Below are 17,069 nucleotides of genomic sequence, written 5' to 3' on the forward strand. Positions count from 1 at the left end.
CCAGGTGTTGTGCCAGGCCGGCCCACTGGCACAGCGGGCCTCGGTTTGAATCCCCTTTAAGTGGCTGTTTGGGCATAGAGGAGGGCGGGTAGACTGCAGGTGTTCGCCTAAACTCCTAGAACTAAGGAGACTTATCCTGAAATATCTATGTCTTTAAATGTGTGTGTTTATAGTCATAGTCCCCTGCTGATGGACACAAAAAAGGATATCTAATCTTCTCATTCGCCGTGTTCGGTAAAAACCAGGCCGCACCGAAAGGAAAAAGACGTTTCTATTGGTTTTAACGTATTTATCCATGAATACAGTAATCCCTTGCATTTCGCGGGGGAGGCGTTCCAAAAATGTCTCATGACAATAAAGATCCGTGAAATTAAAAGATAATTCATTATCAAACATGTCCAAAACCTGACATCAAGTTACATTTTGCTGAGTTTCCCGGCAATGCAAAATTATTTTTCTCTTTTGAATGAATTGACTCATGTACTATTGCAAAGATTGTACGGCCTACAAACGTCGTTTGTTCTTACAATTCTTTCACAAGATATCCATTTTTTTTTATTTCCTGATGTATTTTGTCGCATAATATTAACACTTTTGGGGGCTTATTTAGTCGGTTGTAAGATACAGAACTGTACTTAATCACATTTTTTAGTGGAAGTACAATGTTGGCAACAAGATTCACTTGATAAAATTAGAAATTATTTGAATGCAACACAAACTTTTTTTTCTTTTTTCCGTTTTTTTTTTACTTTTTTGTTCATTTTTTCTTTTTGTTCTATATTTACTTTTTTCCTACATTTCTTTCTTTTCCTTTCTTCTGGCTTTTTTTCTAAAGTTTTCCTTCTTTTTTTCTCTTCCTTGTGTTTCTTTTTTTCTCAGCTTTTCACTACTTTTTCATTTTGATATTTTTTCTTTTTTGTACTATTCCCCCTTCCTTTAAGTCATGTTGTGCATAATTTTACATAATATTTGGTCATGTTGGGATTAAAGAAGCAAAAACAACCTGAAGAGCCGTTTAGGACCCGAAAGAGTTGGTTCCTTTTAGTGAGCCGAGCCGAAGAAGCCAGTTCTCGACAAACTCTACTAACTTTACTCAACTTCGTTTTTACTTCGACACGACTTCAAAATACCGCGTTTAGGACACAACGTCAGGGGAACCTGTGTATTTTTAACTTCATGCAATGTAAGTTTGACTTAAGTCGCTTCTTAATTAGTAATTTTGAGCCCTCATTTTTGTGCACTGGCTAGATTTTCTTGTGCGCTGAGAATGTGCGAGCAGTGCGCAATTGCGCACGCGCACAGCTTAGAGGGAACACTGGCAGTCACTTTCCCTTACTATAGGATGCAACTGGAATCGTACCCAGATCGCAAAAGCGAGAGCGCCATCAATGACATAGGAATAGGCATTGCATCTCATCATCATACTATTTTTACTCTCAGTCCCTTGTTGTCTCGCGCACGTAATTGGTCAATCGTTATACAGTCTGGTCTAGGGCTAGTGAGGTTCAGGCTTATAAATATTGTTTTTATTCATATTTTTATTGATATTATTACAAGTGTTATTAGCGGGTCGGGCCATGAGGATATTCGTCAGACATTAAACCGGTCTGTGGTACAGAAAATAACGCCGACCGCTGTTTTTATGCATGCATCTTTCATTTATTCGCGCTGTATAAGTCAAACAGGATTGACACGCACCCTTAGAGCACGGATGCATGGCGCAGGAGGAGAGCTGCCATTCATTGGCTTTCTATTGTGCAAGGATAGAGTGTCAGTCCAGTGTGCAGGGGAAAAAAAGGTTTGATAATGAGGCCAGTTTTCCTACTGGGAGCACCTCGATCCAGTGGGATCAAATCAAGCCTTTTAATTGGTTTAATTGCTTTGCATCACGTTCAAATCCCCTACATGAATAGGTTTTTTTTTCCGTTTTGTGCTGCCGCAATTATGTTGGTGTCGCCAAGAGACAACAGAATGATATTGACACTGAATATTAATGTCATGATTATTATGTGTCGTCCGTAGGACCGAATCCGTGGCAGAGAAAATGCTGACTAACTGGTTTACTTTTCTCCTCTACAAGTTCCTCAAGGTAACAGAAAACACTGTAGGGCACACTAATAAAAACTACTTTTTTTGTCAAATGTTGTCTTTTCTATTTTATGTGATTGTTACATAGTCATACACTGTTAGTACATAGCAGAAGAAAACATGCTGTTGCTTTTGCTTACTGTATTTTCCACACTACAAAGGGCACATGATTATAAGGTGCACCCCCAAAAAATAGTTTACCTTATTTCATAGGACATAAATTAACATTATGACAACTTGTTTCACCACTAAAATTAATGTATTCATAAATGGTTACTGAGCTGTCCTTACTCCGAAGTCACCCCCTTTTCTCCAGCTAGAAAACTAGTGAATGACGTCCCGAATATGCCGACTTATGTTTCCTTAGTTGCCGTTTATTCGGACAATGGCATCAACCATTATCCTTCTTTTAAAGCCGTAAAACTGAAAAAACAACACAAAACCTGACATTAGCTGGTTAACTATACAGATTTATTTTAAGCTAAGCAAAGACACGCCAACAACATTTCAAATAAGTTCAAAATTATTATTCATTTTGGTGTATATTTCTGCTGTAATTTTGGATTTAACTATTTTAACCAGTTTTTTAAAGAAAAATAACACAAATAATCCTTAAAATATGCAAAATGATCAGCCAGTGGAATATTTCTATTACACTCTAACTTTTTCATTACATAAGAAGATAATGACTAAAAAAATATAATAATTCGCTAGATATTCAATTTACAGTATTAAAAGTATTTGATTATTTTTTGTAGTGCAATCTTAAACCGTTCATTAAAACTAAATGAGTTAATACATATGTTTCTTTGTACTACCTAATGAGCAGATACTATATCAAAAGATAAAAAAAGATCGCCATCTTCTGCTACCTACTGATATTTAGAAATAGTACAGTTATTTAGCAAATCACTAGAATGAAGCAAAGATACTGAACAATAGCATGCTCTTTTGCAAAGATAAAATCAGGCAATATCCACACTAGAGAAGCTCTCCAAGTGTGCCAAGGAACACTAGTTGAAGAACACTGTGATAACTGACAGTCCAGAACCTCCGGTCTCTTTGCTACGAGCAGACTAGCTTTGAAGATGCATGTGCAAGCCTGTCCATGTTTGAGTCGTGATTCCAACTTTTATGTCTCCAAAACTTTGTGCAGGAGTGTGCGGGTGAACCGCTCTTCTCGCTTTTCTGCGCCATCAAGCAGCAGATGGAGAAGGGCCCCATTGATTCCATCACAGGAGAAGCACGCTACTCCCTGAGTGAGGACAAACTCATCAGACAGCAGATCGACTACAAAACGCTGGTGAGAAAGTGGAGGGTGTGCGGGGGTTTGGGGTCACCTAATTGTAATTGTGCCCCGTGCAGTACCTTGAGACCTTTTTTGATAAAGTCCTATACAAATAAATGTGACTTATTTGACTGTCGAGCGCAATTTTGCCTGTTCTTGGTAACTCACATGATGTGCCATTGGGGCTTTAGGTGGTGAACTGCATTCACCCAGAGAACGAGAAGAGCCCGGAGATCCAGGTGAAGGCGCTCAACTGTGACACCATCAGCCAAGTCAAGGAGAAGATCCTGGATGCTATTTACAAAAATGTGCCGCACTCGCACCGCCTCAAAGCCTCAGACATGGACCTAGGTATGACTGCATAGGCAATGCACATAATCCTGAGAATCACTTAAGTTTAACTGGGTGTTATGGTCAAATGGGCTACATGTACGACATACAGAATAGATAAAATTACCACCTCTTCCCCGCGTGCAAACATGCAATAAATAGGACAGAATACAAATAACAGCAAGGTAAAAAAAGGAATATTATGCAAATGAAAATATGTAAGGTTTAGAATAAAAATAGAGCAGTTTTGCATTGATTTGGCAGAAGACAACAGAGTGAGAAGGGGAAGGGCAGGGAGAGAATTTAGAGTTCTGCCAGCCTGATGGATAAAGCTGTCCTTGAGCCTGCTGGTTCTGTCTCTGAGACTCTGCAGTGTTTTTCCTGACGGCAGAAGAAGCTGTAAAATGGGTTGGGTCACCTGCAAGCCTGGTCGCTTTTCAGGTGAGGCAAGTGTTCTAGATGTCCAGGAGGGGCTTAAGTGGGACACCAATATACTGTATATATATCCACTGTTCAAGTAAACACATGTTTATTTTCATAGCCCCTTAATAACTAGATGTGTCAAAGAGCTGTACAGACTACAGACTATCATTACAACCATCTCCAGATCTAAAACTTACATGAGGGCGAGGAAAAACTCAAAAATCTCAGAATGCAGAATTAGAGTCTTATTGCAGGAGTCGGTGGGGGCACCATACGACACAGTTATGTAGCTTGTCAGAATGCTCTAAATGGTGCTTCTGTAGAATAAGAGAATGAATGGTTTAAATGGCACACACAAACAAATCATGGCATTTTGACTATGGCCTGGCAACCTGACATATCAGCTCAGGTCTTGTGCTTCCCTTTTAGGAATTAAAATGATTCAAAAGTCAAAGCTTTCTTTAGTGTCCCTTTTTTCCTGGGACACTCCAGGACCAAATTGTTTTCAAGAGCCTCCTTTGCGGAGCATATCGTTATTGGAGCTTTGGGAGAACACAGAGAAGCTTGTCCCTGGTAAAAGCACTGTTGCTTTCCTATTTTAGATACATCCATTTGGATTGTGCTCCTATGTCACTGTTTAATGCTACAGTGTCGTTATGTCCCTGGTTACCTTGCAGCAACAAAGAAATACTGCTCAAACTATATTGCGGGGTCTGATAAGGATAAAGGGATCGTGAATGTGGATTGTGCACTGAGCGGCTTTGTTACTGTGCATTGGTCCTCAAATGGGGTGGCTGTAACACATATGTGCAGAATTGTTTTTGTGTGGGTGTGGGTGTATGTGTGCAATACTAATGTACCGTAAATTCTGGACTACAAGCTAATACTATTATTTTAAACACTGCAGCTTCCAATTACACACGCCGACAGTTTTGAGCTGATAACAGCCTAACATAAACTCGGAGTTTTGGGCCCAATAGGAAAAATATACCTGATAATTAGTCCCCTGCTGCCATACTAAAATATTCAATCAGCTGACATTAATTGTTAGAAAGATTCCAAGCATTAAAGTATAATGATTTTTGTTTTAATGTAATAGGAGCAATGTTTGGTCTCTATGGCTTTGTCATGTGTGCAAGTGATAAGATAACTTAAGATATGTTGCATGGCTCAGCATGTGTACAGGCTGTTGTGATTATACAGGCTTCTGAATTTTAGTCAATGCTGTACATTTAGTTTTTTTTAGTTTTTTTTGTTCTTACCCATGTATATATGTTAATGCAAATTGTATTGATATTGACTGCTGTACCAATTGATTTGGAATTTAAGATAAACCACAAACGAGAGTCTCAATTATGACACTTTTACTTTTCGGTACTCAACATTTCCCTGCTGATTTTTTTTTTTTAAAAGGTAAGAAATGAAAGTGCATGAGTTCATTTTTATGACCGTTTAAGCCTGTTGCTTAAAATCTGATGCAGCTGGTAAAAAAATAGTTGTTGAGTTGTTGGGAAAAAGTTAAGTTTCTTCCTTACATTTGCACATGCAGCTTTTATGTCAGGACCAGAACAAAGACATGACCCATTTGCGTGTGTTTCTCTTAGTTTTATTGGGAAAATGGGAAAGAATAGTACACACAATCCGTAGATCACAGGTCGTGTGGAGCAGGTTGCTCGGACGCGGAAGTGGTGTTTCCGTGGTGGGCGATGGCGGTGTTGAGAGCGGAAGAAAAACAGGTCATTAGCTGAGACGGGGGAGCAAAAATCATAGTCGAGATCAGGAACAGGGTCGGAGCGGGGAAACAGACGGGAACCAGAACAGGAGAGAGTCATGGTCGAAAAGCTTGCCTAGCATAAGCTGAGGTTCGCAGACAGACTGACAACTGGTGACAAGAAGACGAGGGTATGAAAAATGACAGGTAGCCAATTAGCGTCTGTGGCGCCAAAGGAGCAGGCTCAGGCTCCTCGCATCAGTAACCATGACATTTTAATCAGGTGAGTTCTGTAGTCCGGAGCAAACAATAGATTCATACCTGATGACGGATATTTTTTATCATTTTAAAAAATGTATCTATTTTGTTTTTCATTTTAAGATATTTAATCAAAGTTGATTGAGCAGTTCCTCATGGTACCACTTTGGGATTTTCAGAGTGGCGTCAAGGTCGAGGCCAGCGCGTGATCTTACAGGACGAAGATGTCACCACGAAGATCGAAGGAGACTGGAAAAGACTCAACATGCTGGCCCACTATCAGGTAATGCCCTCCAATGTAGCTCCATTCAGAAGATAAAATAGGAACGTGTTCAGAGGCGGCGGAGACTCGGGAATACAAACTCATCACACACTCCCACTCGTCCTAACTCCCCCCTTCTGGCTCTCCCCTCCCTGCCGACATTTGATATCAACATTTGAGATTGAGTGAAATGGTGATAGGATCTTAATCATCATGCATGCACAAAAAGGCCCCAAGTGCTTCTTTCCTGTCCCATCCACCCAAACAAAGATAGAGATCACTTCAATTAACCTTGCAGGGTGGCTACTCCGAATATACACAATGCGCCGCACGCATCCACCATCCCAGTTGTATTAATTGAAACCAGTTCAGATGAGTTAGGAAAATGACATGCATTCATACACATACACAGCACGAGTCTTCTCACCTACGCATTCACTCGATTCATTCCCGAGAGGAGTCTTTTTTTTAAAATCATTTAAGCCACACAGGCCAGAATCAAACTGTCAATCACCAGCGTGGGTGCAACATGGTGGTATAATTTTAAACTCTGACAATAATTCACTCATTTTATACATTTGAGTTCTGTTCTGTTTGGACTGTAATTTTTAGGTTTGATGATTGGTAAAATAATAGACGAAACACAAACTTAATTTCAATAAACGCCGTCAATTTGATGAACAATGGGCAAGAGAATAAACAATATTTAACATAAATGACACTAAAAGAACACACCTATTTATTTATCAATATTGATGTACAAACCCTATTTTATTTGTATTTCAGATTAATGACCGGTCATTTAGTTTAGTCACCACATCTAGTTTTTTGCTAAGAGGATTTTGGAATAAACCTAAATATGTTTATGTGTCAGAATTTAGAATCATACAATAATACACTTCAAATTTAGGAAAATAATCCAAGAATGTTCCCAGTCAGGGAAAGAACCTGACTTTTGAAAAAGACCAGCAAAAGACATATATTCTGTCTTTTTTTTTTTAATTAACTTTAACAATGTTAAGTCAGCTACGGCTATGTGTCAAGAAACACAAAAGCTATTAATAATTCCTTGTAAATGTACACAGAAAGTAAGTGGTCAAGTAGCAATATGAAAATAAATCCAAAGATACATCAAATATTAAAAGGAGATCCCAACTTTGATTTTAAAGTCATAATCTGTTGCTATGGGCACCACGGCGGCGCAGTGGTTAGCGCGTGTGCGGCACAGTTCTGTGGTCATGAGATCGAACTCCCTGTGTGGAGTTTGCATGTTCTCCCCGTGCTTGCGTGGGTTTCCTCCGGCCACTACGGTTTCCTCCCATATTCCAAAAACATGCATGTCAGGTAAATTGGCCGGTCCAAATTGTCCCTAGGTGTGAATGAGCGAGCGAATTGTCTGTCCCTGTGTGCCCTGCGACTGGCTGGCAACTAGTTCAGGGTGTCCCCTGCCCACTGCCCGAAGATGGTTGGATGGGCTCCAGCACCCCCGCGACCCTGCTGAGGATAAGCGGTGCAGATAATCTGTTGCTATGAGTACATCAAAGCATACTTTTAATAAATCAAGGAGGATAAAAAACAAAACTCACCCAAACTTGTTCAACCATTTTAACTTACACCGTCACCGATGGAGTCAAAAAGAATAGAAGTGATTTGATATTCCAATTCCATGCTATCTCATGCTAACGATTACTCATGATCATTGCTCATAGTCTGTCGGTATGTGTGTTCTGCCTGCAGTGAGCGATGACAAATGACTGGCGATCAGCATTTGTTGTAATGTCCTTTTTTTATCGAACTCACTTTTTAAAATGGGTTACATTGTGTTTGTGTGTAGGTGCCCGACAACGCTGTAATGGCTTTGGTACCCAAGCAAGTAACAGCGTACAATTCGGTAAACAACTCCACTGTTTCGCGAACGTCTGCAAGTAAATACGGTGAGTGTATTATTTCGTCAATGTCACTTCACTTTTTCATCCCTATTGGTGCAGCAACCAAAGAAGAATCTGTAGTAAAACTGGAAAAAAATGTAAAAGCTATTGGTGGGGGGGGTAAGGCAGAAGGGGGAAATTATACTTAAATCAATTTTATTTATAAAACTTTACCTGCTTAATCTAGGCTTTGAGTTAAAGTATCAATATACACACCACATGGTATACATATTTTTAAACTTGTATCTAAAACAATAAAGAGACACCTTTCATCTTTGCGCTTCAGTTATCGCTGGTTCTCTGGTTTTACCGCCTCACCCCTTGTAGCTATTCCATCAACCTACCAAAATGCTGTTTATGTACGATAAATGTCTGTCATAGCAATATGTCTATCCATTTTTTCCTTTTTATTTTTTTCAACCTACTCGGGGTTGTGCAGAATTTGCTTGTTATTAAAGCAAACAGTTGTTTTTGTCCGGACTGGGTTCAGTGCACAGGAACCCAAGTGGCGAAGCAATAACCGTGGTTCAGAATCCAGGCAAGGGGTCGGTACACTGGAGTGGCAAGATACTGATAAAACAATGCTTGGGTTGAGGCATTGAAAGCCAACAAATAAGCGCAAATCCAAAGATATTTTCTTTTAAACAGTGACGAGGGAGGGAAGTGATTGGAGGGATACCAATACAAGAGCTAGGAGGGAATTAACACCAGGAAGTAATTGACCAAATAAACCTGGAGTCTTAAGAAGACTAGCAGGCATGCAAACTCGCACAGGGAGGCCGGTGGCTGAAGTTAAACCTGGGAGCTCACAACTGCAAGGTGGATGTCCTAACCAGTCCTTCACCGTCCTGCTCCATAGCAATACAACTGATTATGTTTATTGTTTATTCAAATACCACGGTTTTATTTTCAAGGACTGTTGCCTGTTAGCCACAGGCATTTTGCAATGTTTTTTTTTGTTCTCCAGTCAGCGACTGATCAAAGCCAGCAACTGACACTCGTTGCTCATTAGACACGTTGCGAAATTGCCGGTGAAACCTCACCTTTTTCCATCACAAAGCCCCATTAGCACAAGCCTGAAAGGATACAGCGACTCTTCAAAAACAAGTTTGATCCAATTAAATGGAGAGTGTTGCTGAAAAGAGATTTGAGGATGCAGGAAAACATCTTAAGAATAATACTGAGGTCTAAATAGATGAATCCAAGCTACAAAACTCACCCTCTGATGGTCTGAGATGACTCCTTCTGCGTTGCTCCTCAGCAGCGATTGATCGCGTCCAAAAAGCTGCTGATCAATTTCCACTCACACTATGTCAACATTCAGTGAACCGTGTGTTTTGGAAATGTCATGACTTTCTCGGTATGCCAGCGTGGACGTGTTGTATTTTGGCGCTTTGATTTTTTTGTCAACCCGTGTCTCGTCAACCCCGAAAGATGAAGATTTAGCCACTTTTCAGGGATTTGAAAAGTGTTACAGTTGTACCACTCATCCCAGCTAAATCCGTTCCAAGTTTGTGCTCATTGCTCAAATTGTTTGTGTAAAGAGCAAATTTTCCAGATATTATATAATTTAAAATTGATTGCCCCAATCCCTAGATCCCAGAAGCATCAAAGTTAACCCCAGATCTATCACCATAAATCTCTGAATCAACACACTATGAGACACAAGAGACATAAATTTCGGCTCGTGAGGGGATGCGATCAGCTCAAGTCTTGATCCTGATTTGACCCAAAACCTCGACAATTCCCCTCCTTTGTTGCAACAGTTCAGTCACGGGAATGGGGGAGAGAAAACTAAAACTACAAGGACACACAATCCCAAAAAGGGAACATGTAACAGACTCCGGCATGACACCAACATTACAATGCAGTTTGTCTCCTCTGGCAAATTGTCGATTGGCTTGAGTAGATTGCAGGATGATAAAATACTCAATTGTAAGGTCTCTGTAATGTTCAATATCATACATTTACGATTACACTATCACTTTTTATTCTCATCCAACAGAGAACATGATCAAATACACAGGAAGTCCCGACAGCATGCGTTCCCGGACGCCCATGATCACCCCCGACCTGGAAAGCGGCGTCAAGGTGTGGCACCTGGTCAAGAACCACGAGCACGGTGACCAGAAGGAGGGCGATCGTGGCAGCAAAATGGTGTCCGAGATCTACCTGACGAGACTTTTAGCTACCAAGGTGAGGCTATCCTTCTATCTGAACTCCATGCAGCGTTCCCATGACTCAGGAAAAGTGTTTCCCCTTATTTCCATATTCATTTGCAGACATCATCCTTTCGAAGAGGATTATTCAAATATATTCCGCTCAAATCCCCTGCGGCAAAAAGATGAGAGAGAAAGTAGATAGTTTAGTAGTTTTGTTTGTTTTTTCTCTTCTCTCAAATTAGCCGTTGACAAGGCATCTTATCAGAGGGGCTCCAGATAAGAGGCTGTTTGAGGTTTTTCTGCACTATAAAAGAGAACATTGTGGATTATTTTGAGCAAGTCAAAATGCTGAGAATAATACAGCAAAGTATTTGAACTATTCCACCTATGTTTGGAAAAGATGGAATTTGAGGAGGGATTAAAAAGTAAAGAAGGCATCTGAAAGGAAATGTTATGGTACTCAAGGCTGACTTACGCACAGAACGATTTTATTATTTCGTCTAAGGTTGGGTTAGCTTGCGATTTCATGCTCGTCCTCGCGATTCTTTGTTAGTGTAGCACAAAAATGGTATAAGTAAGAAAAGGCCTGTTTCAAATACAAATGCCGAGCGCGTCTAAGAAAATCACCTGCTTGAGGAATAATAAGACAGAGGCTGCAGTCATGACCTTAAGCCAGAAGATGGCGACAGAGAGTAAAAAAGTTTCAAATTTTAAACAGCACGTTTAAATATATGTATTGTTGAACATTCATCACAGTTAAAACCTTATCAAACCCAAAGGACACAAGATATATTGAGAATGACATTTTTCCCTCTTTTCCTACATAGTCTCTGCGTAAATGGCACTAGGTGTTTGCGGTGTAATGATGGGCAGATATTTTGCTGCAAGAGCAGCCGGCGGTGATGTCTGCCAACGTTAGCTCTCGAGATGGAGGACGTGAAATGTCATTGCTTTGGCATGCCGCGCTGGCTATACATCACGTCCCCCTTGACAGATAATAGTCTGGCAAAAAGGGCCTGTGGGCTTGAACCAGTGAGATATGATTCTATCTACATGGTGTGGGGAAAAAAAAGCTGTCAGGAGTGAGGGCCGCGTTAGAATTACAGTTATGATTTTTTTTCCTGCCGAACGGAATTGTCGTCTTCTTCTGAATCTTTCAGACACTTGAGCCAGAATTGGATTTTTATTTGCCTGCACCTCATCCTTAATAAGAAATCTCTTTCCTTTCATTGCATCCCATCAGCTCATTCGTCCTCATTCTACAAGCGGATTAGATTCCAGCACGGAATTCTTTCTCCTTCTGTCATCATTAAATCAAATGAGGGTCAACTGTGCCGTGGATGCAGGAGCTAATCCGGAAACATAAAGCCGTTTAGGTGATGCACATTAAGTATCTGAGACCTCACAGAAAAGCCCATCAACATGTCATCTGGAATGATGTGTCGGTCATCGTAAATGTTACAACTTATACAGTGACATGCGGTGAGGCTTCGTGTTAGGTGAGGCACCATTAGATTTACAAATAAATGAATCTACAGTGCCGTGAAAAATTATTTACCCCTTCCTAATTTAGATAGTGTTCTTGTTTGCCCGCGTCCCTGCGTCCTAGACGCATCATTTTTGCTGGGGACTCATTGGGTCAAATCAACGTGCGACCCCGGGACGCAACATTTTTGACACCAAATTGTCATTATTACCTGATTCCTTATATTTTTTTTTAGCAAAGATTTACCGCACTTTTCGTCAGGCAGATCCGCCATCCGCCATTGTTGTTTTGGTCTCGCGCCGATCTTGTTGCTTCGAGATGACGTCATTGTTGTGGTGGTTGTCGAGTAAAAGAGAAGTATGCCTCCGAAAAAACAGTTGGTATTAGGTGCAAATCAACAAAAAAATGGTAATTTCTTCAGTGTCGGTAATAAGTCGAAACATAACACAGAAAGTGGTAACAACGGCAATAATTCCAGCACGAAAAAACGGCGGAGAAATTCTTCAGAAGACCGCGAAGGCAAGGAAAACATGTGGTTTGAAGCGAACGATTCGACGAAAGAAAATAAACAAAAGAATACTCCGAGCAAGAAAAGGACTTTTCTGCCAAAATGGACTAATTATATCCCTGGTTACGCTATGAGGAGGATGATAATGGAGTGGACCCTGATAAGGCATTACAACTATGGCGGGCAAACCACAAAAAATATATGAACTGAAAAATTTGAAGTGATAACTGCTTTGTATTACCAATTAACTGTGATGATTAAAACTGCAAGAATATATAAATATTTCAGCAATATTATTTTGTATAGTGTACAATATTGTGAACTGAAAAATCTGGAGTGATAACGGCTTTGTATTACCAATTAACTGTGATGATTAAAACAGAATGAATATATAGATTTATATCATATAATTTCAACTGCGATAACACCAAATTTTGGGGACCCATAGATCTCTGTTGGGACCCATAGATTTTTGAGCATGCGAGTCCCTGGGACCCATTACTTTTCAGAGGTAAAATGAACACTGTTTATGTGTTGTTTTTTTTGCATATTTATCAATCAGAGAGCTATCAGACTCAGATCATTGAACCATATTTAATATCACACAGAGAAAACCCAAGGAAATACAAAATGCATTTTTGAAATGCTTAATCAATTTGTTAAGGCACCAAAAAAATCAAAACCTATCTCTCAACATGCTTGTTAAATCACAAAATAAAGGTGACTAACCAGAATCTTGGGAGAGATGAGTTACATTCCACATGCATAACCCAACACTGATTGATAAATGTGTTGAATCAAGAAATCACTTAAATTGAATCTGTTGGACAAAGTAAAGTAGGCTACAAAATCTCAAAAACACAATTGACATGCCACGATCCAAAGAAATTCCAGACAAAATTAGAAGAAAGAAGTGATTGAATCTGAAGGGATACATGGAACCACTGTCAGAGCCATTATCCACAAATGGAGAAAACTGAACAGTGGCAAACCTTCCCAGGAGTGGTCAACTAAGATTTTCCAAGAGTGCTTCTAAGGCTCATCTTCATCTGAGCCCATACGCTGTTTCCTCCACAGGGCACCTTGCAAAAGTTTGTGGACGACCTCTTCGAGACCATCTTTAGCACAGCGCACCGAGGAAGCGCCCTGCCGCTCGCCATCAAATATATGTTCGATTTCCTGGACGAGCAAGCTGACAAACACAACATCCACGACCCCCACGTACGACACACGTGGAAGAGCAACTGGTGAGCAGAAAAACTCGCCTTCTTTGTTTATGAACTCGCAATTTCCCTAAACTTTCACCCGCCTTAGAGGTAAACCGCCTCCAATCTCCACTGGTACGCCTCTCTGGGCCAGAACTCCCAGTGGAAATCTCGGTGGTCGCAAATGTGCGATTAAAAGTAATATGCATTGATGAACTCAAGGGTGGCGAGGGATTAAGTGAGCTGTGTAGGAGGGGTGCAGAAATAATGAAAAGAGGCAAGTGGTATATGTGGGAGTTCAACGCTCGCTAATATCTTATTAGCCTCCTGACCTTTTGCCAAAGATCCCAGAATGCTTCACTCACATCATTGTGTGTCAGGGAAAAAAAGAAAGGTGGAAACCATCAGTTTTGTTGGCCTCCAAAGCATTTTATATTCATAAATATTTGACACACAAAGAGGTGACAATCAGATGCAAAATATTTACTAACACTAATAAATATGTAACATAAGAAAGCTACAATTAATGGTGCGTGCGAGGAAAGTAGGAAGTCTGACTTTTACAGTTTCAGATCAGGGAGCAGTGTTGGGTGCATGACAGAAAACCAGTAATTAGTCACAAATAGTAGCAGGTTACTCTGAAAGTAACTAGTTACAAATTACCGTATATACTTGCGTGGAAGCAGACCCCCTAAAACTTCTTTAAAATAGATACACTGACCTTTGGATGGAGTGAACCATTCAGATTTCTCGGGTTGTGCAATTTGGAGAGATTGCCAAAGAACACTTAGATAGATAGATAGATAGATAGATAGATAGATAGATAGATAGATAGATAGATAGATAGATAGATAGATAGATAGATACTTTATTCATCCCCGCAGGGAAATTCACATTTCCAGCAGCATCCCTGAGCTGAGAACAATACAATAATAAAGCAAAAAGAATACAATATACAAATACCCAATGTGACGTGCAAATGCCCACTGTAGCGTGTTGTATAGAATATCTAAATAGTGCTACACAGAATACATATTGCAATAAAATTCGATAATATGCAATGTAGGGGGTATGGTTCAATGTGGGCTTTTACTCTGCCGGGTAGAGTTAAAGAGCTTCATGGCATGAGGAAGAAAAGATCTCTTCAGTCTGTCCGTAGTACAAGACAGTGACAGCAGTCTGTCGCTGAAACTGCTGTTCTGTCTGGAGATAATGCTGTGTAGCCGAGACACTCTATATCCATTTTGTCTATGAACTTCAAACCAATCGAAGTTCTTCTTCTCCATTTCTAAACACTGTTCACCACATTTTTTTTCTCCAGACACGGTGTATTGGATAATTAATTTAACACATAAAAAGACTAAAATGTACGCCATCACTGTCAAGTGACGACAGGAGTAAATTTCCAATAATTCCAAAAATTATAAAGAAGGTTGATTCAAACATACTTGACAGACGTGAGTGTGAAAGATAAGGGGGTAAGAATTGAACAGTAAAATACCTTGATGTTGGGCTTCTTATGTAATTCCATATGACAGGTGCAAGATTGAGTAACCTAATACAAAAAAATAATTGCAAGAAGCTTTGTGTAACATTGTAACAAAGGGTTGGTAAAATGGGAAAGTACGATTTAGCAAAACTATAAAAACGCTTTGTAAAACCAAGTATATATAGTATGTGCACACACATTACAAATGCAGACATTGATAAACATTCAGAACTGCTTCTTTTATATATACGACAGGACATTACACCAGACTGACACTCTAAACATCCAGAAATTATTTCCAACTACATGCTGCATTCAATTTTGCTGCGTGAAGGTTTTCTATACCTGTAATGATTACAAAATCGTCTAAGTCAGACCCCTGAAGCAAGCAAAAACACGTTCAATTTACATTGTATTTATTCAACATTTAAATGATTAGCAGCTAATATTTGAAGAAAGTGCAATTTACCATCTGCAGAATTGACCTGGCAGAAAATAACTGCAGACAATTCTCGGATTTTCCGCACAACTGACGATGTGTAGGCGTTACTACGTCGTCTTTTTTTAACATGCAGAATAATTTGAAAGAACTCAAAGAACAGGCCAGCTGGGGAGGCTTAGCGGCATCCTAAATATCCCTCTGATCCCCCGTCACCTAATCCCTCTAGATTCTTTGCTTCGATTAATGCTCAAGTCATAATGCAGACTTTTACTTCCTGTGGTTCAAATCCTCTTGTGCTAGATTGTCAATCTTAATAGCTTTGTGGCCGTGGATGAAGTGGTCGGGTTTTCGTTGTTGCCACAATTGCATTTTCTTCATCAGTTCCGACATCAAAAGCAGACGATTGTGAAGTTGTTGTTATCCAAGTAACTGCAATATTAAAGAATGTTTTCATGAAGTAATTTCTGACATAAAACCAAAACGAAATGGTTCGTTCTTGTGAAAACCCAATTCGCCTTACAAGTCTAGTTTAGTCATGTTTACTTGTTTACCCTTCATCACAAGAAATCTCAAAGGGCTGCACAGACCACAGACTATTGCAAACTACAGACTATTATGACACCATCCCCTGATCTAAAACCTACATGAGGGCAAGGGAAAACTCAAAAACCTCAACATAAGGAAAATGAAGAAACCTTGAGAAGGGACCGCACATGAGGTCATCCTCCTTCCAGGATGACCAGGCTGCAATGAATGTTGCAATAACCAATAATACACAGATATTGTCAACATAAAGTATTGGTTATTCATAAGCTATAGAATAGAAGTGTGTTTTAAGCCTAGATTTAAACATTTCCACTGAAATTGCAGGTCGAAATCTCATTTTATATGGCCCGCGAGACAATGCTGAGAGAAGCACCAGAGGAAAATAAGCTGCATCAAATCAAACAACAACTTGCAGTTTTTAATGCGTGCACTGGACGTTGCCAAAGCCAGGCGACACTCGCAAACTACCTGTATTTGCTGAATACCATTAATCAGCCAGAGAACATTGAGTAAACCCATCCCAATATTATTTTATCAAACAGACGCATGGTTTAAGGCAATACGAAAATACAAATTGAAGTAGTAGCTCCTGGGTGTCTTTGGAGAAATTAAAGAAGCTAATTTTAATATATTATATATAAAGTCTAACAGCTAAGGTTCCATATTCAAGAAAACATATCATAAAAATAATACAACAAAAATCAGAAATACTTTTAAAGCAAATAAATTAGTGTTTTTATGCGATTTTTGTCACTTTCCAGTTTACATAAGATTCCCGAGTTAAATAATCTGTAGTGGAAATTAATTCAATTGTTATAAATATTTTCTACAAATGCACAGTTGACACTATAGGGGATTGAATCCTAGTGAAGGAAAAAAATATTGAGGGGACTAAAACCCTCAATAACCGTTTTATTGTCAACTCTTACATCCCTTAATTTTA

The 17,069-nt window shown here is 39.6% G+C and overlaps 1 protein-coding gene across 1 annotated transcript in view; it reads left to right on the forward strand.

Moving 5' to 3' along the window:
- plxna4 (plexin A4) overlaps positions 1–17,069 on the forward strand; it is a 351,701-nt gene that overhangs the window by 311,924 nt on the left and 22,708 nt on the right. The window contains exons 24-30 of the mRNA XM_088348478.1: positions 2,023–2,089; positions 3,245–3,391; positions 3,568–3,727; positions 6,278–6,381; positions 8,195–8,294; positions 10,294–10,484; positions 13,522–13,691. Coding sequence (XP_088204604.1) covers positions 2,023–2,089; positions 3,245–3,391; positions 3,568–3,727; positions 6,278–6,381; positions 8,195–8,294; positions 10,294–10,484; positions 13,522–13,691 — 939 coding nt within the window. The remainder of the gene's footprint in view (positions 1–2,022; positions 2,090–3,244; positions 3,392–3,567; positions 3,728–6,277; positions 6,382–8,194; positions 8,295–10,293; positions 10,485–13,521; positions 13,692–17,069) is intronic.

This window comes from Urocampus carinirostris, chromosome 11 (genome assembly GCF_059441175.1).
Source record: "Urocampus carinirostris isolate Australia breed hairy pipefish chromosome 11, RoL_Ucar_1.0, whole genome shotgun sequence".
Taxonomy (NCBI): Eukaryota; Metazoa; Chordata; class Actinopteri; order Syngnathiformes; family Syngnathidae; genus Urocampus; species Urocampus carinirostris.